At 63.2% G+C, this 26,448-nt stretch overlaps 1 protein-coding gene across 4 annotated transcripts in view; it reads left to right on the forward strand.

The window, feature by feature from the left end:
- APBB1 (amyloid beta precursor protein binding family B member 1) overlaps positions 1 to 26,448 on the forward strand; it is a 39,465-nt gene that overhangs the window by 6,573 nt on the left and 6,444 nt on the right. For 3 of the 4 annotated variants that reach the window (XM_039520051.1, XM_039520052.1, XM_039520049.1), the window contains exons 4-11: positions 11,326 to 11,531; positions 13,910 to 13,966; positions 19,351 to 19,436; positions 19,643 to 19,697; positions 20,868 to 21,005; positions 21,231 to 21,358; positions 24,164 to 24,278; positions 25,853 to 25,937. In XM_039520051.1, the coding sequence (XP_039375985.1) occupies positions 11,326 to 11,531; positions 13,910 to 13,966; positions 19,351 to 19,436; positions 19,643 to 19,697; positions 20,868 to 21,005; positions 21,231 to 21,358; positions 24,164 to 24,278; positions 25,853 to 25,937 (870 nt within the window). The remainder of the gene's footprint in view (positions 1 to 11,325; positions 11,532 to 13,909; positions 13,967 to 19,350; positions 19,437 to 19,642; positions 19,698 to 20,867; positions 21,006 to 21,230; positions 21,359 to 24,163; positions 24,279 to 25,852; positions 25,938 to 26,448) is intronic. The other variant, XM_039520050.1, reaches the window with a different exon arrangement.

Below are 26,448 nucleotides of genomic sequence, written 5' to 3' on the forward strand. Positions count from 1 at the left end.
CGGGGGGGGCCCACCGGCTCCCTCGCCTTCTCTGCTGGCCCAGCCCTGGGGGGCAGAACTGCCAGATGCTGCTGGGAGGGTGGGGGTGGAGCTGGATGGGGGGCGGAGCTCTGCACTGACGAATCACAGAATCATAGATGGGACCTCAGGAGGTATCTAGTCCAACCCCCTGCTCAAAGCAGGACCAAACCCAACTAAATCATCCCAGCCAGGGCTTTGTCAAGCCTGTCCTTAAAAACCTCTAAGGAAAGAGATTCCACCACCTCCCTAGGGAACCCATTCCAGTTCTTCACCACCCTACTAGGGAAAAAGTTTTTCCTAAGGTCCAACCTAAACCTCCCCCACTGCAACTTGAGACCATTGCTCCTTGTTCTGTCATCTGCTACCACTGAGAACAGTCTAGATCCATCCTCTTTGGAACCCCCTTTCAGGTAGTTGAAAGCAGCTATCAAATCCCCCCTCATTCTTCCCTTCTGCAGACTAAACAATCCCAGTTCCCTCAGCCTCTCCTCATAAGTCATGTGCTCCAGCCCCCTAATAATTTTTGTTGCCCTTCGCTGGACCCTCTCCAATTTTTCCACATCCTTCTTGAAGTGTGGGGGCCAAAACTGGACACAGTACTCCAGATAAGGCCTCACCAATGCTGAATAGAGGGGAATGATCACATCCCTCGATCTGCTGGAAATGCCCCTACTTATACAACCCAAAATGCCATTAGCCTTCTTGGCAACAAGGGCACACTGCTGACTCATATTCAGCTTTTCGTCCACCGTAACCCCTAGGTCCTTTTCTGCAGAACTGCTGTCCAGCCATTCGGTCCCTAGTCTGTAGCAGTGCATGGGATTCTTCCGTCCTCATCATATTTCTTTTGGCCCAATCCTCTAATTTGTCTAGGTCCCTCTGTATCCTATCCCTACCCGCCAGCGTATCTACCACTCCTCCCAGTTTAGTGTCATCTGCAAACTTGCTAAGGGTGCAGTCCACACCATCCTCCAGATCGTTAATGAAGATATTGAACAAAACCGGCCCCAGCACCGACCCTAGGGGCACTCCACTTGATACCGGCTGCCAACTAGACATGGAGCCGTTGATCACTACCCGTTGAGCCCGACCATCTATCCAACTTTCTATCCACCTTATAGTCCAATCATCCAGCCCATACTTCTCTAACTTGCTGGCAAGAATACTGTGGGAGTATAACAGCATTTAAAAGGAAACTGGATAAATTCATGGAGGTTAAGTCCATAAATGGCTATTAGCCAGGATGGGTAAGAATGGTGTCCCTAGCCTCTGTTCATCAGAGGATGGAGATGGATGGCAGGAGAGAGATCACTTGATCATTGCCTGTTAGGTTCACTCCCTCAAGGGCACCTGGCATTGGCCACTGTCGGTAGACAGATACTGGGCTAGATGGACTGACCCGGTACGGACGTTCTTATGTTCTTATGGGAGACTGTGTCAAAAGCTTTGCTAAAGTCAAGGAATAACACGTCCACTGCTTTCCCCTCATCCGGAGCCAGTTATCTCCTCATAGAAGGCAGTTAGGTTAGGATGGAGGAGGGCATGGATGGATCAATAGGGGTGTCCCGGCCAGGCCCTTTGGGGGTGACCCCTGTACTGGGCCGGGCCCCAGGTCCCCGTAGCTCACAGGGGCCGGCCTGCAGCCTCTGAGGCTGGGCCTACGGCACCAGCGTCCAGTCTCTGTCCGGGGCTCCCTGCTGCGAATCTGCCCGGGACACCGGCAGGCCCCACTGAGCAGTCACCTGGCTACTGGCAGCCAGGCCGTGGCTGGCTGGGGGGCTAAGCCGGAGCTAACAGCGCGGCCGGCGCCAGGCCGGGGGTCTGTCCCTGTCGTTAGTCGCAGGAGGGGCCAGGGAAGAGGCCGCGTGCCTGGCGATCGCGGGGGGCAGGGCTCGGGGGCAGGGTGGGGGCGGGGAGGGGGGTAGGGCGGGGGTGGGGAGGGGGTGACAGCCGCGGGCGTGGCGGGGACCTCACCCGGCACCAGAATGCTGTAAAACGAACGTGGCCCCGCTGAAGGGGGGCAGGGCTGGGGCAGGGCTGGGGCTGGGGCACGGCGGGGGAAACGCTGACTGGTCGGTCCCTGAATGGAGACCTCACTGGGGGGCAGGGCTGGGGGGCAGGGCTCGGGCAGGTCGGGGCGGGGCAGGGGCGGGGCGGGGGAAACGCTGACTGGTCGGTCCCCGAATGGAGACCTCACTGGGGCAGGGCTGGGGCAGGTCGGGGCGGGGCGGGAGGGGAAGCGCTGACTGGTCGGTCCCGAATGGAGACCTCACTGGGGGCAGGTCGGGGCAGGGCTGGGGCAGGGGCGGGGGAGGGAAGGGCTGGGGGCAGGTCGGGGCGGGGCGGGAGGGGAGGGAAGCGCTGACTGGTTGGTCCCGAATGGAGACCTCGCTGGGGGCAGGTCGGGGCAGGGCTGGGGCAGGGCTGGGGCAGAGGCGGGGAGGGGAAGGGCTGACTGGTCGGTCCCGAATGGAGACCTCACTGGGGGCAGGGCGGGGGAGGGGGAAGCGCTGACTGGTTGGTCCCCGAATGGAGACCTCGCTGGGGGGCAGGGCTGGGGCAGGGCGGGGGAGGGGGAAGGGCTGACTGGTCGGTCCCCGAATGGAGACCTCGCTGGGGGGCAGGGCTGGGGCAGGGCGGGGGAGGGGGAAGGGCTGACTGCTCGGTCCCCGAATGGAGACCTCGCTGGGGGGTTGGTTCCCTGGGCCCCGCGGGGATCGGCCCCTGGCCCTGCACTAGTAACACCCTTCCCAGCCACCTGCAGGAAGACCCCAGCGGGGTTTGCAGGTGGCTGGGAAATGGGGGAGGGGTGACTAGGCCAGAGCACCGCGACCCCGAGGGTGGCTCCCTCTCTCTCTCTCTCCGGGGTTTGGCCCTTTGTCCCCCTGCCTCCAGCACGTCTGGCTCTGCCGGGGGCCCCGGCCCCACTCGGCTCTGGGGCTGCATCTCCCCTCAGGGCACCTGTCCCAGGGCAAGGACCCTGCTCCGCTTCGGCACCTCCTGGGTCTGACCTCGGAGCGTTCAGCCCCCTGCTCACCCCGGGAGCTCCCCGCAGCGAGTCCCCTGGGGGAGCCTCACCCCCAAAGGGCCCTGCCCCCCACGCCGCAGCCAGCCGTGACTCCCAGCCCGCGTGGGACAGACGGGTTATTATCGTGGGGAGCCCAGCGCAGAACAGAGCTTGCAGCACCGAGATCAGGGACCTTCGGCAAAGTCCATGGGGGGATCCAGAGCCCTGGGCCCTCGCCCCCAGTCCCCAACCAGGAGACGGACTCGCTTCCAGCTGCCCGGCCTCCATCACGCCCGCTGCCCTCCTCCCTCCTTTGTCCCTAACCGGGTCCAGCAGGTCACCTGGGCTGCACCAGCCCCCCCAGCTGCTCCTTGCAGAGGAGGGGACCCGGCCAGCAGCTGCCAGGCTACAAGTGTCGGCTGTTCTCTGCAGCCCGTCAGCAGTCGCACCTGCTCTCTAGGGGTGTCTGCAACAATCACACCCCCTTGAGTAGCACGTGGGGAAACTGAGGCACACACAGGGTTCAGACAAAGCAGTCTCACTTTGTTACAGTGACACCACCTCCCCCACCCAGGATCCTGCTCTGCCCCAGAGCAGCTTTTAACCTTTTACGCTCCCTGCATAGCAATGCAAAGCACAGAGGGAAACTGAGGCACTCAGAAAGATGTTACCATCCCCGGGGTGGAGCTTTGAGTGCCCAGGGGGCAGAGCTTTGGCTGTACAGGGAAGGGACAGAGCTCCCAGCCCCTCCCCCGTTATAACCACTAGACCCCACTGCCTTCCCAGAGCTGGGGAGAGAACCCAGGAGTCCTGGCTCCCAGCCCCACCGCATCTGTCCAGCTAGGCCTGCTGCAGGGAGCCATGGTCCCTGAGTCCCCTCTGTCTGGGGGGGGTCCCTGTCCACTGCATGAAAACCAGCCCCAGCCAGCCGCTGGGGCTGGTGTGATGGAGTAGGGGCTGTCTGTGTGGGGGATGGGGGAGAGCAGGGGCTGTCTGTGTGGTTGGTAGGTGAGAACCAGGTCTGCAGCTGTAACATGAGCCTGGCCTGGGGGAGGGGAGGTCTCACCTCTGGCTGGAGGTAGACAAAAGGGAACGGGGGAGTGGAGGCATTCTTCAGTTTTGGGAGCTGGGGGGTGGGGTTTCAGGGGATCCTAGGCTGGGATCCAAGCACCCTGAACCCCCAGAAGGGCCAGATTGAGGGGTCCTGGCTCTGAGCACAAGCTGGGCCGTATCCTGTGTTCCTGTTGTTCAATAAACCTTCTGTTTTAATGGCTGGCTGAGAGTCACTGGGAGTTCAGGAAAAGGGGTGCAGGGCCGGACTCCCCCACACTCCGTGACAGCTGGATACTGGTGCAGGGGGCACAGTGCAGGATGTGGGGCACGCAGGGATGGGGGGACAGGTGGGGGCGCAGGGTGGGGGCAGCAGGCAGCTGGCTCAGCCTGTGCCCACGCCCTGCCCTGCTCGGGCCTGCTGCAGTCTGTGACTTTGTGGGGCTGGGCCCTTCCCCATGCTCCTCCCCCCGGTCTCCCCCACAATGTGCCTGGAGTGGGGCCGACTGGGGTGGGCACTGGTAGCCCCTATTGTTTAGCAACTGTCTCTGCTGGAAACAGCACGTCCCCACTGCCCTCCACCAGGGTACCCCCCCACTTCTGCGTCCTGCCCCTCCTGCACAGACCCCTTGCCCCCCACATCCTGCTGCCCCCCATACAGACTCCCTTCCCCATAGCTCCCACTGCCCCCGTCAGTGCCGGGGGGTGCTGGTCCTGGCATGAAGCGGGGGGACCTGGGGCTGCAGCACCCACAGGAGGAGCTGGGGCCCCGGCAGACTGGCCAGTTTCACTAGAGGAGTGCCTCGCTGAGCTGTGTCAGGACTCCTGGGTCCCTCCCAGGTCAGACGGGAGCCAGGGGCCTTACCCCCCATAACGATGCTGCCTTTGGTGGGATGCTTCTGAGAGCATCAGTTCTGGACCAATTGCTCGGAGCAGGGCAGTCACAGCCCTAGGCTGGGGTTTTTCCACCTCTAAGGCACCAAACCAGCCAGACAAGAAGGACTTTGGTCTCACCCCACTGGCTAACCACAAGTCACACAAGCAATTTCCTTAGACACTCCAGTCTCCCAGTATCACCACCAGTGCACTCGTCCTGGGGATAAATGGTTAAGAAAACCAACACCCCAATAAAAGAAAAAGGTTCTCTCAATCCCAAAGGACCAAGCCCCAGACCCAGGTCAATATACACATCAGATCTTACCCATAAATCACGCTGTTGCCAATCCTCTAGAATCTAAAATCTAAAGGTTTGTTCATAAAAGGAAAAAGGTAGAGATGAGAGCTAGAATTGGTTAAATGGAATCAATTAATGGCCAAGTTCTTAGTTCAGGCTTGTAGCAATGATGAAGTAAACTGCAGGTTCAAATCAAGTCTCTGGAACATCCCCCGCTGGGATGGGTCCTTCAGTCCTTTGTGCAGAGCTTCAGTTTGTAGCAAAGTCCCTCCAGAGGTCAGAAGCAGGATTGAAGACAAGATGGAGGGGTTTTATATTCTCTGCCCGTGGAAGGACGCCCCGTCCGTTCTTACTGTGGAAAATCACAGCAGCAAGATGGAGTCTGGCCTCACACGGGCAAGTCACATGTCCCTGCATGACTCAGTTTACAGGCCAACGCCATTGTTCACATGTTAGTTTGAAGGTTCCCAGGACAGCTCAGATGTGGTTGGCGTCTCCCAAAGTCCAGTGTCCAGGGAGTGTTTCTTGGTTGGGCACTTACGGAGAACAGCCCCTTCTCAAGAAGCTGAGCAAATGCTTCACTGAGGCTCCTTAGAATCGAATGCATTTGAGATACAAGTACAGAGCCACTATTCATAACTTCAACTACACCCACCCAGACTATAATCAGAACCAGCCACCCAGAACCTTGCCATAGACACCTCACTCGACAACATAAGAACATAAGAACATAAGAAAGGCCGTACCGGGTCAGACCAAAGGTCCATCTAGCCCAGTATCTGTCTACCGACAGTGGCCAATGCCAGGTGCCCCTGAGGGAGTGAACCTAACAGGCAATGATCAAGTGATCTCTCTCCTGCCATCCATCTCCATCCTCTGACGAACAGAGGCTAGGGACACCATTCTTACCCATCCTGGCTAATAGCCATTTATGGACTTAGCCACCATGAATTTATCCAGTTCTCTTTTAAACCCTGTTATAGTCCTAGCCTTCACAACCTCCTCAGGTAAGGAGTTCCACAAGTTGACTGTGCGCTGCGTGAAGAAGAACTTCCTTTTATTTGTTTTAAACCTGCTGCCTATTAATTTCATTTGGTGACCCCTAGTTCTTGTATTATGGGAATAAGTAAATAACTTTTCCTTATCCACTTTCTCAACATCACTCATGATTTTATAGACCTCTATCATATCCCCCCTTAGTCTTCTCTTTTCCAAGCTGAAGAGTCCTAGCCTCTTTAATCTTTCCTCATATGGGACCCTCTCTAAACCCCTAATCATTTTAGTTGCTCTTTTCTGAACCTTTTCTAGTGCTAGAATATCTTTTTTGAGGTGAGGAGACCACATCTGTACACATATATTTGCTGCAAATATATAACAGTGGTTGCATCAATGATCTATACGGTCACAGGTAATGTCAATAACGTCCCATGGGGGGAGCCCAGGGCTGGGCTAGCAGGGGCTGCGGGTCGGGAGTGAGGGGCACCGACAGGGTGGGGGGAGCCCAGGGCTGGGGTGGCAGATACTGTGTGGGCGCAGGAGTGGTTCCACAAGAGCGGCCAGACTGGGTCAGACCAAGCATCCAACCAGCCCAGTGTCCTGTCGGCCAACAGTGGCCAGCGCCAGGTGCCCCAGAGGGAATGAACAGAACAGGGAGTCAGAGACCAGGGATACCCCCGGGCGCTGGGCTGGCCTGTCCCCCCCCAGCACGGAGCCCCCGGGCCGGCCTGTCCCCCCCCCAGAGCACAGAGCCCCTGGGCTGGCCTGTCCCCCCCCCCAGAGCACAGAGCCCCCGGGCCGGCCTGTCCCCAGGCGCGGAGCCCCAGGCCGGCCTGTCCCCACAGCACGGAGCCACCGGGCCAGCCTGTCCCCACAGCACAGAGCCCCTGGGCCGGCCTGTTCCCGAACACGGAGCCCCGGGCCGGCCTGTCCCCAGAGCACAGAGCCCCGGGCCGGCCTGTCCCCCAGAGCACAGAGCCCCGGGCCGGCCTGTCCCCAGGCGCGGAGCCCCAGGCCGGCCTGTCCCCCCCCAGCACGGCGCCCCCGGGCCGGCCTGTCCCCACAGCACGGAGCCACCGGGCCGGCCTGTCCCCACAGCACAGAGCCCCTGGGCCAGCCTGTTCCCGAACACGGAGCCCCCAGGCCGGCCTGTCCCCCCCCCAGCACGGAGCCCCCGGGCCGGCCTGTCCCCCCACAGCACAGAGCCCCCGGGCCGGCCTGTCCCCCCCCCCCAGAGCACAGAGCCCCCGGGCCGGCCTGTTTCCCCACAGCACAGAGCCCCGGGCCGGCCTGTCCCCCACAGCACAGAGCCCCGGGCCGGCCTGTCCCCAGAGCACAGAGCCCCGGCCGGCCTGTCCCCCAGAGGACAGAGCCCCGGGCCGGCCTGTTCCCCACAGCACGGAGCCACCGGGCTGGCCTGTCCCCACAGAACAGAGCCCCGGGCCAGCCTGTTCCCCACCCACAGCACAGAGCCCCCGGGCCGGCCTGTCCCCCTCCAGAACACGAAGCCCCGGGCCGGCCTGTTCCCCACAGCACGGAGCCACCGGGCTGGCCTGTCCCCACAGCACAGAGCCCCGGGCCGCCTGTCCCCACAGCATGGAGCCCCAGGCCGGCCTGTCCCCAGAGCACAGAGCCCCGGGCCGGCCTGTTTCCCCAAAGCCCGGAGCCCCCAGCACAAACCAGCTGATGCTCCATTGCCCCTGAGGTGACCCAGACCCCCCCACTGAGCTGAGTTCGAGGGGGGCAGGGGTTGTGGAGCCCAGCCCCGGGGGAAGCAGCCGGGGGCGCTGGGGCAGGCACAGTGCGGCGGCAGAGCCTGGCACGAGGATGGTTGCGCCGCTCCTGGCCAGCTGTGCCCACAGGGCCGGGTGGCACCGGCTGCCGGCGCCGCGTACGGCTGGGATTCCTGCCTGGCCGTGCTGGCTGGCTGCCCGCCCGCGAGGGAGCCGGGAGCTGGGCCCAGCCGGGCCCCGCAGCAGCGGAGGAGCCCCAGGCTGGGTGAGCTCTCGGGGCTGCGTCATGGGGCCTGGCAGCCGCCGGCAGAGCAGGCCAGAGCTGCTGTGGGGCCAGGGGCCAGGGCTTGGACGTGGGTCACAGGCTGGATGCAGGGCCGGGCTCAGCCAGGGGAGCCCGGCGTGACCCTCAGGGGCCGGCGGGGTCCCCCTGCGCAGAGGGGAGGGGGATCCGGCCCTCTGCCCCCCACGTCTGTCTGGTGTACGCAGATGGTACAGCGCCAGGGGCCTCGGCGGCAGGGGGGTTGTGGGGTGCCTGGCATGTCGGGGCCCTGAGCTCACTGGCAGGGGGTGGGGGTGTCTGTGATGCCTAAGAACAATGGAGCATTGGCTGGTTTGTGCTGGGGGCTCTGTGCTGTGGGGGAACAGGCCAGCATGGGGGCTCTGTGCTGTGGGGACAGGCCGGCTTGGGGCTCTGTGCTGTGGGGGACAGGCCGGCCCGGGGGCTCTGTGCTGTGGGGACAGGCCGGCCTGGGGGCTCCGTGCTGGGGACCAGCTGGCCCGGGGCTCTGTGCTGTGGGGACAGGCCGGCCCGGGGCTCTGTGCTCTGGGGACAGGCGGCCTGGGGCTCCGTGCTCTGGGGGACAGGCCGGCCCGGGGCTCCATGCTGTGGGGGGGACAGACCAGCCCCGGGGCTCCGTGTTGTGGGGAGGGGGGACAGGCCGGCCTGGGGGCTCCGTGCTCTGGGGGGGGAACAGGCCGGCCCGGGGGCTCTGTGCTGTGGGGGGGACAGACCAGCCCAGGGGCTCCGGGTTGAGGGGAGGGGGGACAGGCCGGCCTGGGCGCTCCGTGCTCTGGGGGGACAGGCCGGCCCGGGGGCTCCATGCTGTGGGGGGGAAAGACCGGCCCAGGGGCTCTGTGCAGTGGGGGGGGGAACAGGCCAGCCCGGGGGCTCTGTGCTCTGGGGGGACAGGCTGGCCCGGGGGCTCCCTGCTGGGGGGGGGCAGACGGGGGGACAGAGGTTTATTAGAGGACAGGAACCAAACCAGAGCTTGTAGGTACAGAAACCAGGACCCCTCAGCCGGGTCCATCTTGGGGCCAACCTCTCTCTCCCCAGCCAGCTCCAGCTGAGACTCTCCAGCCCCACCTCTGGCCTTTGTCACCTGATCCCTTTGTTCTCCCGCACATTCAGCTGGCACCTTGCAGGGGAGGGGCCCAGGCCATCTGTTGCCAGCAGACAGGGTGTCAGCCATTCTCTGTGCAGACACCATCACACTGGTCCCCGAGGGCTCTGCAACGATCACACCCCCTTAGCCCACCACCTAGATACCTCAGAACTGCAGAGGGGAAACTGAGGCACCCACACAGTATTCAGAGCAAACACCAAGAACATTCCCATCTCATCACAGAGGCCTTCTGAGAAGAGACTTTAGCCAAACCCGAGTCTCTGGGCTCAGTGCAGGGCGGGCAAATGGGCCTTTGTTGGTAATATTTGTATGACGCCTAGGTGTGCCTCAGTTTCCCTGGTGCGCCATGTTGTTTCCCAGCGTGGGGAAGGGACTGAGTGAGGAGTCAGTGCTGGGCCGTGCCGGGGAAGGAGCAGGCAGCTGCATCCCACATGCTCACGGGGAGGCTGAGCTGGGACGTGTTCGGCCCAGTGATCACTATCACCGGACAGTGGGCTCGGCTGGGTCTGGCTGGAGCTCGGCTGGGTCTGGTGCCCGGCTCGGCTGGGTCTGGTGCCGGGCTCGGCTGGGTCTGGCTGGGTCTGGCCGGGGCTCGGCTGGGTCTGGCCAGGGCTCGGCTGGGTCTAGTGCCGGGCTCGGCTGGGTCTGGCTGGGTCTGGCCGGGGCTCGGCTGGGTCTGGCCGGGGCTCGGCTGGGTCTGGCCAGGGCTCGGCTGGGTCTAGTGCCGGGCTCGGCTGGGTCTGGCTGGGTCTGGCCGGGGCTCGGCTGGGTCTGGCCGGGGCTCGGCTGGGTCTGGTGCCCAGCTCGGCTGGGTCTGGCTGGAGCTCGGCTGGGTCTGGATGGGTCTGGCCGGGGCTCGGCTGGGTCTGGCTGGGTCTGGCCGGGGCTCGGCCGGGTCTGGTGCTGGGCTCGGCTGGGTCTGGCTGGAGCTCGGCTGGGTCTGGTGCCGGGCTTGGCTGGGTCTGGTGCCGGGCTCGGCTGGGTCTGGCCGGGGCTCGGCTGGGTCTGGTGCCGGGCTCGGCTGGGTCTGGGGCTGGAGCTCGGCTGGGTCTGGTGCCGGGCTCGGCTGGGTTTGGCTGGAGCTCGGCTGGGTCTGGCTGGGGCTCGGCTGGGTCTGGTGCCGGGCTCGGCTGGGTCTGGCCGGGGCTTGGCTGGGTCTGGTGCCGGGCTCGGCTGGGTCTGGCCGGGGCTCGGCGGGGTCTGGTGCCGGGCTCGGCTGGGTCTGGTGCCGGGCTCGGCTGGGTCTGGCCAGGGCTCGACTGGGTCTGGTGCCGGGCTCGGCTGGGTCTGGCCGGGGCTCGGCTGGGTCTGGTGCCGGGCTCGGCTGGGTCTGTCCGGGGCTCGGCTGGGTCTGGTGCCGGGCTCGGCTGGGTCTGGCCGGGGCTCGGCTGGGTCTGGCCGGGGCTCGGCCGGGTCTGGTGCCCAGCTCGGCTGGATCTGGCTGCGGGACGACGACGAAGGGACTGTGTCATAGGCAGAGGCTCAGAGGTGTCTGACTTGGTGCCGTCCGGGCGAGGCCCTGACCGGACACTGCCCATCATTGTAACGGGGGCGCCGGGTTCCAGGCTGTTCGCAGGGGCCCCGCAGGGGCTGTTCCCAGCCCGGTGCCCGTCACGCCGGGAAATGGGGGGTGACGGGGGGGCCTGGCTGGGCCCCGAGCAAGTGGGTGCTGGGCATCCCGTAGCACCGTGCGAGTCAATGCAGCCGGAGCCCCAGGCCTGGCTGGAGTGGCCCTGGGAAGCAGCGGCCCTGCAAAGGTCTGGGGGGCTCAGCTGAGGGCCGGCCGTGGGGAACGAGCAGGCATAGTGAGGGGCAGGGCGGTGGGGGTGTGGGTGTGCTGGGGCCTGGGCCGGTGTGGGGGCCTCGTCATGCCCCGGCTCAGGCCCGTCCTGACTCCCTGGGGGGGCCTGGCCCCGCTCACACCCCCTCCTTCCACAGACACTGCCTGGGCCCGCAACGCCTTCGAGACGGACTCGGACCTGCCTGCCGGATGGGTGAGGGTGCAGGATGCCTCAGGCACCTACTACTGGCACATCCCCACGGGCACCACGCAGTGGGAGCCGCCCGCAGACCTGGGGCAGGGCGAGGGGGGCTGTGGCCCCGACCGTGACTCCCAGGGGAATACGCCCACCGAGGAGCAGCAGGTGAGAGCCCCGCGGACACCCCCACCCTGGGGAGACGCTGCCAGTGCCCCAGGGACCCCCCCCACACCCTGGGGAGACGCTGCCGGTGCCCAAGGGACCCCCACACACACCCTGGGGAGATGCTGCCGGTGCCCCAGGGACCCCCCACACACCCTGGGGAGACGCTGCCAGTGCCCCAGGGACACACACCCCCGCTGCCGGTGCCCCAGGGACCCCCCACATACCCTGGGGAGATGCTGCCGGTGCCCCAGGGACCCCCCCCCACACCCTGGGGAGACGCTGCCGGTGCCCCAGGGACCCCCCCCACACCCTGGGGAGACGCTGCCGGTGCCCCAGGGACCCCCCACACACCCTGGGGAGACGCTGCCAGTGCCCCAGGGACCCCCACACACACCCTGGGGAGATGCTGCCAGTGCCCCAGGGACCCCCGCTGCTGGTGCCCCAGGGACCCCCACCATTGGGAGACACTGCCCGGGCCCCAGGGACCCCCCCACACACCCTGGGGAGATGCTGCCGGTGCCCCAGGGACCCCCCCCCGCTGCTGGTGCCCCAGGGACCCCCCCCACCAGGGGGAGACGCTGCCGGTGCCCCAGGGACCCCCCCCCACCCTGGGGAGACGCTGCCAGTTGTCACGGAGTGTGGGGGAGTCCGGCCCTGCGCCCCTCTTCCTGGGACCCACAGTGACTCTCAGCCAGCCAGTAACACAGAAGGTTTATTGGACACAGGAGCTCAGGCTACAGCAGAGCTTGGAGATACAGCCAGGACCCCTCAAACTGGTCCTTCTGGGGGTGCAGGGTGTCTGAATTCCAGCCTAGGTTCCCCTGAAAACCCACCTCCCTGGTCCCAAACCGAAGACTGACCCCACCCCGTCCACTCAGCGCCTTTCCTTTGTGCAGCTCCTGGGCCGAGGTGTCACCTCCCCTCCCCCAGGCCTAGCTCCTCTTACAGTCTGAATACCTGCATCTCACCTAAAATCCTCCCCGGCTCTCCCATCCCCCACACAGACAGTCCCTACTCCACCACACCAGTGCCCCAGGGACTCCCCCCCCCCCCACACCCTGGGGAGACGCTGCCGGTGCCCCAGGGACCCCCCAAACACACCCTCGGGAGACGCTGCCAGTGCCCCAGGGACCCCCCCCACACACACACCCTGGGGAGACGCTGCCAGTGCCCCAGGGACCCCCCAAACACACCCTTGGGAGACGCTGCCAGTGCCCCAGGGACCCCCCAAACACACCCTCGGGAGACGCTGCCAGTGCCCCAGGGACTCCCCCCCCCCCCACCCCCCGGCGAGACCCCGCCGGTGCCCCAGGGACCCCCCAACCCCACCCTCGGGAGACGCTGCCAGTGCCCCAGGGACCCCCCCCACACACACACCCTGGGGAGACGCTGCCGGTGCCCCAGGGACCCCCCAAACACACCCTGGGGAGACGCTGCCAGTGCCCCAGGGAGCCCCCAATCACACCCTCGGGCGACGCTGGCAGTGCCGCAGGGACCCCCCACACACCCTGGGGAGACGCTGCCAGTGCCCCAGGGACCCCCAAACACACCCTCGGGAGACGCTGCCAGTGCCCCAGGGACCCCCACACACACACACCTGGGAGACGCTGCCGGTGCCCCAGGGACCCCCCAAACACACCCTGGGGAGACGCTGCCGGTGCCCCAGGGACCCCCCCCACACCCTGGGAGACGCTGCCGGTGCCCCAGGGACCCCCCCCCCACACCCTGGGGAGACGCTGCCGATGCCCCAGGGACCCCACACACCCTGGGAGGCGCTGCTGGTGCCCCAGGGACCCCACACACACCCTGGGAGACGCTGCCAGTGCCCCAGGACCCCCACACACACACCCTGGGAGACGCTGCCGGTGCCCCAGGGACCCCACACCCTGGGAGACGCTGCCGGTGCCCCAGGGACTCCCCACACCCTGGGAGACGCTGCCGGTGCCCCAGGGACCCCCCCCCACACCCTGGGGAGACGCTGCCGGTGCCCCAGGGACCTCCCCCGGGTCTGGGCCTCCCCCCATCTCCAAACTGAAACTCTCCAGCCCCACCTCTGGCCTTTCTCTCTTTCCCGGGCCAGGAGGTCACCTGATCCCTTTGTTCTCCCGCACATTCAGCTGGCACCTTGCAGGGGAGGGGCCCAGGCCATCTGTTGCCAGCAGACAGGGTGTCGGCCATTCTCTGTGCAGACACCATCACACTGGTCCCCGAGGGCTCTGCAGCGATCACACCCCCTTAGCCCACCACCTAGATACCTCAGAACTGCAGAGGGGAAACTGAGGCACCCACCCAGTATTCAGAGCAAACATTAAGAACAGCCCCACTTTGTCACAAGGCCACTGACCCCCACTGGCTGGTGTCTGTCCCGCTCTCTGCAGCTGACCTGGACGGGCTGTGTGGAGGCCGAGCGCTTGGCGGAGGCTGAGGGCTGGAAGGTGAGTGCGGCGCTGTGTGGCGGGAGCCGGTGCCAGGGGGCGTCCAGGCCGGGCAGGGCAGGCGGAGGAGTGAGAAGGGGGCACCCCCAGGCCGGGCGGGTATGGAGGCACTCACCACCCAGCCAGCAGCTGGAGAACGGCAACAAAGCTCAGGCCGGGTCGCTGTAGGGTGTGCTGGGCACCACAGCCCGTCTGAGAGACCGGGCCTGTGTCCGGGGGGACGTTCTGTACTATTGTTACAGAGGGGGAGCCGTGTTAGTCTGTATCAGCAAAACAACAAGGAGTCCTCGTGGCACCCTAGAGACGAACACATTTCTTTGGGCGTAAGCTTTCGTGGGCTAGAACCCACTTCATCGGACGCATAGGCTGGAACATACAGTAGGAAGAGATATATACACAGAGAACATGGAACAATGGGGGTTGCCATACTAACTCTAACGGGACTAATCAGTTAAGGTGAGCTATTATCAGCAGGATTAGAAAAGCTTTCGTAGTGATAATCAGGAGGGCCCATTTCCAACCATTAACAAGAAGGTGTGAGTAACGGTAGGGGAAATAGTTTAGTTTGTGTAATGACCCATCCACTCCTAGTCTTTCTTCAGGCCTAATTTAATGGTGTCCAGTTTGTAAATTAATTTCACATAGAATCTCAGGAGGTATCTGGTCCAACCCCTTGCTCAAAGCAGGACCAATCCCCAGACAGACTTTGGTCCTAGATCCCCCTCAAGGATTGAGCTCACAACCCTGGGTTTAGCAGGCCAATGCTCAAACCACTGAGCTATCCCTCCTGTTCTGCAAGGTCATGTTGGAGTCTGTTTTTGAAGTTTTTTTGTTGAAGAATTGCCACTTTTAGGTCTGTTATTGAGTGACCAGAGAGGTTGAAGTGTTCTCCTGCTGGTTTTTAATGTTATAATTCCTGATGTCAGATTTGTCAGACTTATAGGGTGGTGTTTATGTGACCATCACTTATTAGCACTGTAGTGTCCAGGAAATGGATCTCTCGTGTGGACTGCTCCAGGCTGAGGTTGATGGTGGGATGGAAATCGTTGAAATCCTGGTGGAATTCCTCGAGGGCTTCTTTTCCATGGGTCCAGATGATGAAGATGTCATCAATGTAGCACAAGTAGAGTAGGGGTGTTGGGGACGAGAGCTGAGGCAGCATTGTTCTAAGTCAGCCATAAAAATGTTGGCATACTGTGGGGCCATGCGGGTACCCATAGCAGTGCCGCTGACTTGAAGGTATAAATTGTCCCCAAATCTGAAATAGTTGTGGGTGAGGACAAAGTCACAAAGTTCAGCCACCAGGTTTGCTGTGACATTATCAGGGATACTGTTCCTGATGGCTTGTAGTCCATCTCTGTGTGGAATGTGGGTGTAGAGGGCTTCCACATCCATAGTGGCCAGGATGGTGTTTTCTGGAGGATCACCGGTGGATTGTAGTTTCCTCAGGAAGTCAGTGGTGTCTCGAAGATAGCTGGGAGTGCTGGTAGCGTAGGGCCTGAGGAGAGAGTCCACATAGCCAGACAGTCCTGCCGTTAGGGTGCCAATGCCTGAGATGATGGGGCGTCCAGGGTTTCCAGGTTTATGGATTTTGGGTAGCAGATAGAATACCCCTGCTTGGGGCTGCAGGGGTGTGTCCGTGTAGATTTGTTCCTGGGCTATAGCAAGGAGTTTCCTGAGCAGATGGTGCAGTTTCTTTTGGTACCTCTCAGTGGGATCGGAGGATAATGGCCTGTAGAATGGGGTGTTGGAGAGCTGCCTAGCGGCCTCCTGTTCGTACTCCGACCTGTTCATGATGACGGCAGCACCTCCTTTGTCAGCCCCTTTGATTACGATGTCGGAGTTCTTCCTGAGGCTGTGGATGGCGTTGTGTTCTGCACGGCTGAGGTTCTGGGGCAAGTGATGCTGCTTTTCCACAGTTTCAGCCCGTGCACGTCGGCGGAAGCGCTCTCTGTAGCAGTCCAGTCTGTTGTTGCGACCGTCAGGAGGAGTCCACGCAGAATCCTTCTTTCGGAAGTGTTGGTAGGGAGGTTTCTGTGGGTTCGTCTGCTGTTCAGTGCTGCGCTGGAAATATCCCTTGAGTCGGAGGTGTCGCAAGTAGGATTCTAGGTCACGGCAGAACCGTATCGTGTTTGTGGGGGTGGAGGGGCAGAGGCCCCGAGATAGGACAGACTCTTCTGCCGGGCTAAGAATGTAGCTGGCTAGATTAACAGCTGTGTTGGGTGAGTTAAGAGAAGCACTGTGTGGCCCCTTGTGGCACTGTGACGATGCGGTTCTGCCGGGACCCCACCAAACAGGGCAGTCACAGCCCTAGGCTGGGGTTTTTCCACCTCTAAGGCAAACCAGACCAGCCAGACCAAGAGGACTTCGGTCTCACCCCACTGTCCAGGGCCGGCTCCAGGCACCAGCATTCCAAGCAGGTGCTTGGGGCGCCAGTCTGCAAGGGGCGCCAGTCCGGGTGTTTTTGCCCCCAAGCAGTGCGCCGAATGGCCACTGCAGACGGCGGGGGCAGTCCCTGTGCCGTTAGGGCGGCAGGCGCATTTCTGCGACGGTGGCAATTCAGCGGCAGCTTCTATGTTCAGTTGTCCGCAGTGGCACAGCTTCTGTCTTCCGGCTGAAGACAGATGCTGCCACCGAATTGCTGCCACCACGGAAACGCGCGTGCCGCCCTATCGGCACACGGACTGCTCCCGCTGTCCGCGGCGGCAATTTGGCGCGCTGCTTGGGGCGGCAAAAACAGTAGAGCCGGCCCTGCCACTGGCTAACCGCAAGTCACACAAGCAATTTCCTTAGACACTCCAGTCTCCCAGTATCACCACCAGTGCACTCGTCCTGGGGATGAATGGTTATGAAAACCAACACCCCAGTAAAAGAAAACGGTTCTCTGATCCCAAAGGACCAAGCCCCAGACCCAGGTCAATATACACATCAGATCTTACCCACAAATCACGCTGTTGCCAATCCTTTAGAATCTAAAATCTAAAGGTTTATTTACAAAGGGAAAAAGGTAGAGATGAGAGGTAGAATTGGTTAAATGGAATCAATTACATACAGTAATGGCAAAGTTCTTAGTTCAGGCTTGCAGCAGTGATGGAGTAAACTGCAGGTTCAATTTAAGTCTCTGGAACATCCCCCGCTGGGATGGGTCCTCAGTCCCTGGTGTAGAGCTTCAGTTTGTGGCAAAGTCCCTCCAGAGGTCAGAAGCAGGATTGAAGACAAGATGGAGATGAGGCATCAGCCTTAGATAGGCTTTTCCAGGTGTAAGAATCCCTTTGTCTTCACTGTGGAAAATTACAGCAAAATGGAGTCTGGAGTCACATGGGCCAGTCCCTGCATATTTGCTGAGTTACAAGGCGTATCTGCCTTCTCTCCATGGGTTAATTGTGTAGCTGATGGTCCTTAATGGGCCATCATGCAGGCTAGGCAGGGCTAACACCAACTCGTCTGGGGTGTCACCCAGAAGCACAGCACAAGTTTGAAGTACAACAGAACAGAGCCAATATTCATAACTTCAACTACAAAATGACACATGCGCCCAGACAGCATAATCCTAACCAGCCACCCATAACCTGGTCTTAGACACCTCATATGACCCCCTGTCACGGAGTGTGGGGGAGTCCGGCCCTGCACCCCTCTTCCTGAACTCACAGTGACTCTCAGCCAGCCAGTAAAACAGAAGGTTTATTGAACAACAGGAACACAGGATACGGCCCAGCTTGTGTGCAGAGCCAGGACCCCTCAATCTGGCCCTTCTGGGGGTTCAGGGTGTCTGGAATCCAGCAAGGGTTCCCCTGTAAACCCACCTCCCAGCTCCCAAACCGAAGACTGACTCCACTCCCCCCTTCCCTTTGTCTAGCCCCAGCCAGAGGTGACGACCTCCCCTCCCCCAGGCCAGGCTCATGTTACCGCTGCAGACCTGGCTCTCACCTACCAACCACACAGACAGCCCCTGCTCTCCCCCATCCCCCACACAGACAGTCCCTGCTCCATCACACCCCCTTTACATAAGATTTGGTGCCGTTACAGGACCTTGGTTGTAACCATGTTCTATATGGTCCCAGATTACATCAATAACGTCACAGGCGTGTAGGAATTCAGTTAGGTTAGTGTCCATTTTCCTCTGTAGAGAAGCAAAGTGTGTGTTGTAAATGGCTTGTTTCCCTCTGTCCTTTGTGTGGCCACCCAGTGAGTGCCGTGGGGGGGGGGGTCACCGCCTGTCTGGGTGGAAGGACAAGGGTGACACCAGCTCAGGTCAGCGGAGGATCAGACATACAAAGCCCCAAACAATCCCCGGTAAGAGCAGGGCGCCCGGAGCCAGGGAGCGAGGGGAACGGAGAGCAGAGCTTGGGCTGGCTCCTGTCTCATGGCTTAGCGCTGGCCTGGCAGCCAGTAGCCAGGGGACTGCTCAGTGGGACCTGCCAGCGTCTTGGGGATCATCGCGCCCTGACGGGGATGGACCAGCCCCTCGCCGGGGCCTGGCTGGGCTGGATTCGCCGCAGGGAGCCTCGGACAGAGACGGGGCCCAGGGCCTCCCCTGAGAGCTGCAGGGCCCGGGGCCCCAGTCCAGTCCAGGGGTCACCCCCTGTCATGGAGTGTGGGGGAGTCGGGGCCCTGCACCCCCCATTCCTCGATTCACCGGGACTCTCAGCCAGGCAGGAACACAGAAGGGTTATTAGCCGACAGGAACAGTCCCAGGCAGGGCTTGTGGGTACAACCAGGACCCCTCAGCCCGGTCCCTCTGGGGAGCCCCAGGGAGCCCAGACCCCAGTTCTAGGCCTTCCCCCATCTCCCCAGCGAGCTCCGAACTAAACCCCCCCAGCCGTCTCCCCCAGCCACCCCCCACCCTGCCCCCGGCTCCTTCTCCAGCCTTTGTCCAGTTTCCCCGGCAGAAGGTGTCACCTGGCCCCAGCCCCCATGCTAGGCCCAGGCATCGTCCCTCAAGTGAAGTCGCCGCTGATATCCCATCCCCATCGGTATTAATGCAGACAGTAAAGTAGTGAAACTCCCACCCAACATCCCCAGGCCAACACCCCCCACTCCCTGCCTCACAATACCTGATGGCCCTTAATGGGCCGTCAAGCCGGCTAGGCCGAGCTGACACCAGCGTGTCTGGGGTGTCTCCCAGAAGCACAGCACAGGTTTGAACTACAGACAGAACAGAGCCAATACTCATAACTTTAAACAGAACAATGATACACGCACCCAGCCAGCGTAATCGTAACCAGCCACCCAGAACCGGGGCTTAGACACCTCATCTCACCCCCTTTGTACAAGATTTGGTGCCACTACAGGACCTTGGTTGCAACCCTGATCTCTACGGTCCCAGTGTGTGTCAATCCCGTCACACCAGCCCGACCTGCTGTGACTCTCTGTCCCTCGCCCAGGACGTCCCGTCGGAGGAGGGGACCCCGGAGCTGGGGCAGCAGGACTTGGAGCAGCCCACCCTGCACCTGGCACTGCTGAGCCTCCGGTGAGTAGGGCAGGGCTGCCGGGGCCAGGCTGTGCACCGAGGCAGTGGGGCTGGGAGTCAGGCACCCCTACAGGATCCCCTTTGTGAGGCTTTGCCCTGTGACCCACGGGCTGGGGGTGACAGGGATCAGCCCGGGGCCCTTCCCATAGGGGGCAGGGGGCCAGGCAGTACCCAGGGCGTCACCAGCCTCTCTTGCTCTTCCTCAGTGCGCCGAAAGCCAAGGAACAGACGCTGCAGCTGGGCTCACCCCCGGGCTCCAAGGTACGGCTGCCGGGTTACTGTCGTCATGGTGCCGGGGCAGCAGGGCTGCCGGGTTACTGTCACCATGGTGCCGGGGCAGCAGGGCTGCCGGGTTACTGTCGCCATGGTGCCGGGGCAGCAGGGCTGCCAGGTGTCACGGAGTCCCCGGGCGATGCTCTGGAGCTGCTCCCCACCAAGCCAGGCAGGACTCTGGGGAGCCTCCTCTCCCTCGGAGCAGCCTGTCTGCAGGGCAAGAAGCTCCCACGGCTTCACCTCCTGGGTCTCTCCTTGGAGCATTCAGCATCCTCTGCCCCTCCGTGCGCTTCCCCCAGCGAGTCCGCCCAGGTGGGGTCCTGGGGAAGCCACCGGGTCCTGCCCCCCCACTGCGCAGTCAGACGTGACTCTCAGCCAGCCAGTCACACAGAGGTTTATTCGATGACAGGAACAGGGTCTAACACAGAGCTTGTAGGTACAGAGAACCGGACCCCTCGGCCAGGTCCATTCTGGGGCCCAGCGAGCCAGACACCCCCGTCTGCCCTCACTTCCCGTCCCCAGCCAGCTCCAAACTGAAACCCCCCCAGCCCCTCCTCTCTGGCCTTTGTCTCTTTTCCAGGCCAGGAGGTCACCTGATCTCTTTGTTCTCCTTCAGCCATCCCCTGGCAGGGGGGAAGGGCCCCGGCCATTAGTTGCCAGGAGCCAGAGTGTCAGCCATTTATGGGCACTGGAGACTTAAGAAATGCATAGGGGAAACTGAGGCACCCACACAGTATTCAGCAGAAACATTAAGAACAGTCCCACTTTGTTACACCGGGTTACTGTCGTCATGACACCCAGGGCAACAGGGATGCTGGGTTACTGTCGTCACGGCGCCGGGACAGCAGGGGCTGCTGCGTGACTGTTGTCACAGCGCTGGGAAGAGCTGCCAGCAAGTGCGCCCATTTAGCCTGGTATCATTCACCCCCGGTCAGACCCCTGGGCCCAGCCAGCCCGTCCCGTCCCCCCCCCCACCCGGGTCAGACCTCTGGGCCCTCCAGTGGCTGGCGGTGGTGACTCTGCCAGGGGTGGTGGGGCTCTGGCAAGAGGGGCTGGCAGGGTGGTGGTGGTGGGGCTGTGCCAGCTGGGGGGGGGGCTGTGCCTGGGGGGGTCGGCGGGGGTGGCTGGCAGCAGCCCCATGGCGTGTCCCCTCCCCAGAGCTTCCCGGTGCAGTCGCTGGGCTGGGTGGAGATGAGCGAGGAGGAGCTGGCGCCAGGCAAGAGCAGCGCGGCCGTGAACTCCTGCATCCGCCAGCTGGCCGGCTGTGGGGCCCCCCCGCTGGGGGGCTGGGACCAGGTGAGCGGGGCAGCCGGGGGGAGGGGGGAGGTGCGGGGCTGGGCCGGTCCCTGGGGCCGCGGGCTGGGCTGGGCTGTGAGCTGCAGGGAAAGGGGTCCCCATGGGGCTAATCCCCAGCCAGCCCCCCCATCCCCCCACTGCTGCCCTGCCCCAGGCCTGACCTCTGACCCTATGCTGCCCCCCCGCTCTGAGCCCCTCCCCCACCCTGACCCCGCTCTCCCCCAGGGCCGGACCATGCTGCTGCTCCTGGACCGCGAGACGCTGCGGCTGGTGGAGCCGGTGGAGCGGACGCTGCTGCATGCCCAGCCCGTGGCCGGCATCCGCGTGTGGGGCGTCGGCCGGGACGATGGCAGGTAGGGGGCTCTGGGGAGCCGGATGAGCCCCGCAGGGCGCGGCGCAGGGACCACCACAGGGCCCTGGGGCTGCAGGCAGGGCAGGGTCCAGCTTGGGGGCCCCCTTGCCCAGCCCCCCTAACTCGCCGGGACACAGAGCTGTACGGTGCCGTCCCCCGTGTGCCCTGGCCCCTGTCACCCCCCGTGCGCAATGACGCTGGCTTTGGTGGGACCCTTCTGAGAGGGCCAATGCAGGACAAATTGCTCAGAGCACGGCAGTCACAGCCCCAGGCTGGGGGTCATTTGCACACCAAGGCAAAGCAAACCAGCCAGACAGAGAGGACTTTGGTCTCACCCCACTGGCTAACCACAAGTCACACAAGCAATTCCCTCAGACACTCCAGTCTCCCAGCATCACCACCAGTGCCACTCGTCCTGGGGATGAATGGTTATGAAAGAAAAAGGTTCCCTCGATCCCAAAGGACCAAGCCCCAGACCCAGGTCAATATACACATCAGATCTTACCCACAAATCACGCTGTTGCCAATCCTTTAGAATCTAAAATCTAAAGGTTTGTTCATAAAGGGGAAAAGGTAGAGATGAGAGGTAGAATTGGTTAAATGGAATCAATTACATACAGTAATGGCAAAGTTCTTTCAGGCTTGTAGCCGGGACAGAATAAGCTGCAGGTTTAAATCAAGTCTCTGGAGCATCCCCCGCTGGGATGGGTCAGTCAGTCCTTCGTTCAGGGCAAGTCCCTCCAGGGGTCAGAAGCAGGATTGAAGACAAGATGGAGGGGTTTTATATTCTCTGCCCATGGAAGGACGCCCCGTCCATTCTTACTGTGGAAAATCACAGCAGCAAGATGGAGTCTAGGGCCATGTCAGGGGGGATAGCTCAGTGCTTTGAGCATTGGCCTGCTAAACCCAGGGTTGTGAGTTCAATCCTTGAGGGGGCCACTTAGGGATCTGGGGCAAAAATCTATCTGGGGATTGGTCCTGCTTTGAGCAGGGGGTTGGACTAGATACCTCCCAACCCTGAGATTCTGTGAAACTGAGGCACGTACAGTATTAATGAAAAACAGTAAGACTCCCATAGGCTCATAAATGTCATAACAGGGAAAATTCCTGCTGTGTCACACTAGGTCCCTCCAATCTGTGACTCTGGGAGCCAGCCTGACCCTGCTCCACTGTGAGAACCCCACTCCTGGGCTGTTCACACAGCCCCAGGCATGTAATACGCTCCTTGGATTGAGCAGCCGAATGACACTAGCCAATATCCCTGGCCCCAGGCGCAACCCTAGGAACCTCCGTCTTGCAGTGTCCAGTTGTGCCCGCTGGATGCTGCAAGCTTCTATGAGCTCATCAATTGAACAAAGACATTGCTATGCGCCAGGCTTGTTATCCCCAGGGGAGTCTCTGACGCGCTCCAGCCAAGCGCACTGCTCCAGCTGAAACAAACACACACACGTATTAACTACGCAGACGGATTTTAAGTGATGATAAGTCAAGGCACAGCAAGTCGGATTTGGTGAAATGATATAAAAGCAAAACGCATTCTGAGCTGCTCTTAACACTTTCACAGACTTCAATGCGTCTCACCCCAGGCCGGCTGGCTGCCCTTCAGCCCGGCTCTCCCCTTGGATCAGCGCTTCAGTCGCGGGGGGGTGTCTGTCGATGGAGGTGGCAAGGGCAGGACAAGGGAAGGGAAGGGGGGTGACTCACTCGGGAGTCCCACAGACCCTTTGTTGGTGCCTGGGCCAGTGTCCTTCGTTCTGTGAGGCTGGGCTGGGTTTGTCCCATCCAGGCCCTGATGAGGTGTGAACTGCCCTCTGCTCCTGGAGAGTTATGCCTGGGCTTGCTTTAAGCCATGAGGACACATTTCCAGCCTCATAACTATGTACATGAAATTACACCCTCTAACATCACTATAGCAACACTGCTCCGTGCATCAGGAGCCTTCCGAAGACACCCGACACGACACACTTTGCACTGGATCCCACACAGTCATTTTACAGGGATGAACATGGGGCTGCAGGGGGTTCCCCCGAGGTACAGAGCGTCACACTCACGTACAGCATAACAAGGGACAATCCCCACTACGTCAACCCCACCGCCGGGGGACGCTGGGCTCTGCACCCCACCACCGGGGGACGCTGGGCCCTGCACCCCGCCGCCGGGGGACGCTGGGCCCTGCACCCCGCCGCCGGGGGACGCTGGGTTCTGCACCCCACCGCCGGGGGACGCTGGGCCCTGCACCCCGCCGCCGGGGGACGCTGGGCCCTGCACCCCGCCGCCGGGGGACGCTGGGTTCTGCACCCCACTGCCAGGGACGCTGGGTTCTGCACCCCGCTACCAGGGGACGCTGGGCCCTGCACCCCACCGCCCGGGGATGCTTGGTTCTGCACCCCGCCACTGGGGGACGCTGGGCGCTGCACCCCGCCACCGGGGAACGCTGGGCTCTGCACCCCACCACCGGGGGACGCTGGGCTCTGCACCCCACCACCGGGGGATGCTGGGCTCTGCACCCCACTGCCATCCCCATGGGGGGCCCCCTTGGTGAGGGGAAACTGGCTCCAGACTCATTGCACATCTCAGCCAACACCTCTGTCTCCTCTGGCCCCTGGCTGGACGGGATCTGGCCGGTGTCGAGCCCGGGGGGGGGGGTGCCTGGAAACCCCCCCGCCCCCCCGGATGGGTGGGTGGGAAGATGCTGCAGGGCTGAGTTTGGCAGGCAGGGTCAGAGGTCATGATCTCCAGAACATGACCCCCCTGCTCAGGCTGAGGGCTCAGCAGGGGGCTCTGACATTCGGGGTCTCACCCACAGGGACTTTGCCTACGTGGCCCGGGACCCACTGACGCAGATGCTGAAATGCCACGTCTTCCGGTGCGAGACACCAGCCAAGCCCATCGCCACCAGCCTGCAGGCCGTGTGCTCCCAGGTGAGACCCCCGACCTCCCCGGGCCCCCCCGAACCTCCCCTGAACCTCCCCCCCATCGCCACCAGCCTGCAGGCCGTGTGCTCCCAGGTGAGACCCCCCGACCTCCCGGGTGCCCCGAACCTCCCCTGAACCTCCCCCCCATCGCCACCAGCCTGCAGGCCGTGTGCTCCCAGGTGAGACCCCCGACCTCCCCGGGTGCCCCCGAACCTCCCCCCCCATCGCCACCAGCCTGCAGGTCGTGTGCTCCCAGGTGAGACCCCGACCTCCCGGGTCCCCCAACCTCCCCATCGCCACCAGCCTGCAGGCCGTGTGCTCCCAGGTGAGACCCCCGACCTCCCGGGCCCCCAAACCTCCTCTGAACCTCCCCATCGCCACCAGCCTGCAGGCCGTGTGCTCCCAGGTGAGACCCCGACCTCCCGGGCCCCCGAACCTCCTGAACCCCCATCGCCACCAGCCTGCAGGCCGTGTGCTCCCAGGTGAGACCCCGACCTCCCGGGCCCCCAAACCTCCCCTGAACCTCCCCATCGCCACCAGCCTGCAGGCTGTCTGCTCCGAGGTGAGACCCCGACCTCCCGGGCCCCCAAACCTCCCCATCGCCACCAGCCTGCAGGCCGTGTGCTCCCAGGTGAGACCCCGACCTCCCGGGTCCCCCAAACCTCCCCCCCATCGCCACCAGCCTGCAGGCCGTGTGCTCCCAGGTGAGACCCCCGACCTCCCCGGGTGCCCCAAACCTCCCTGAACCTCCCCATTGCCACCAGCCTGCAGGCCGTGTGCTCCCAGGTGAGACCCCCGACCTCCCGGGTCCCCCAAACCTCCTGAACCTCCCCATCGCCACCAGCCTGCAGGCCGTGTGCTCCCAGGTGAGACCCCGACCTCCCGGGTCCCCCGAACCTCCTGAACCTCCCCCCCATCGCCACCAGCCTGCAGGCCGTGTGCTCCCAGGTGAGACCCCGACCTCCCGGGCCCCCGAACCTCCCCTGAACCTCCCCCCCATCGCCACCACCCTGCAGGCCGGCTGCTCCCAGGTGAGACCCCGACCTCCTGGGTCCCCCGAACCTCCCTGAACCTCCCCCCCATCGCCACCAGCCTGCAGGCCGTGTGCTCCCAGGTGAGACCCCCAACATCTCCGGGCCCCCCCGAAGACTCCCCTTCCTGGGGTCTCACGTTACCTGCTCAGGTCTCCTCCCTCAAGGCCAGTCTCCCGTCCCCCAGCGCCGATTGATCGTCCTCCCAGGCCGACACCCCCCACTCAGCATTCACAGGCCACAGTCAGAACAGTCCCAGTTCCTCACGTGCGGTGCCTGGGTGCCGGGAATAGTGCCAGTGGGGCCAGCATGGTGCCCGGGAGTGCCAAGCGCAGTGCCGGGGGGGTGCCGGGCATGGTGCTGGGGGGGGGCACGGTACCAGGGGGCCGTGTGTGGTGCCGGGGCGGCTGGGCGCGGTGCCAGGGGTCTGGGCATGGTGCCGCAGGGTGCTGGGCTTGGTGGCAGGGGCAGTGCCAGGGGGCAGGCACGGTGCCGGGGGGGGGAGACGGGCACCTTCAGTCGGACTCTCTGTGACCCCGGCTCCCCTAGATGCTGGAGCAGCGGCAGAGCAGCCGGGCACTTGTGAGCAGCCTGGCGCTGGAGCAGGCCGGGATGGTGGAGATTCCCTTCCAAGGTAGCGGGGCACAGGGGCCTCACGGCAGGGTGGGGCCAGGCTGGGCGGGGCTGGGCAGGGTGGGGCTGAACTGGGCGGGGGCTGGGTGGGCGGGAAGTGGGGTTAGGGTGGGCTTGGGCGGGCCGGGCAGTGTGGGGCAGGGTTGGGCCGGGCTGGGTGGAGGACTGGGGGCCAGGCAGTGGGGGCTGGGGTGGCCGGGAAGTGGGGTTAGGGTGGGGCTGGGTGGGCGGGCAGTGTGGGGCCAGGCTGGGTGGAGGACCGGGGCCAGGCAGTGGGGGCTGGGGTGGCCGGGAAGTGGGGTTAGGGTGGGGCCGAGCAGTGTGGGGCTGGGTGGGCCGGGCAGTGGGGTTAGGGTGGGGCTGGGCGGGCCTGGCAGGGTGGAGGACTGGGGCCCAGGCAGTGGGGGCCAGGGGCCAGGCAGTGGGGGCCGGGGGCCAGGCAGGGTTGGGCCAGGCTGGGTGGAGGACCGGGGGCAGGCAGTGGGGGCCGGGGGCCGGGCAGTGGGGGCCAG

The sequence above is a fragment of the Mauremys reevesii genome, linkage group 1, assembly GCF_016161935.1.
Source record: "Mauremys reevesii isolate NIE-2019 linkage group 1, ASM1616193v1, whole genome shotgun sequence".
Lineage (NCBI taxonomy): Eukaryota > Metazoa > Chordata > Testudines > Geoemydidae > Mauremys > Mauremys reevesii.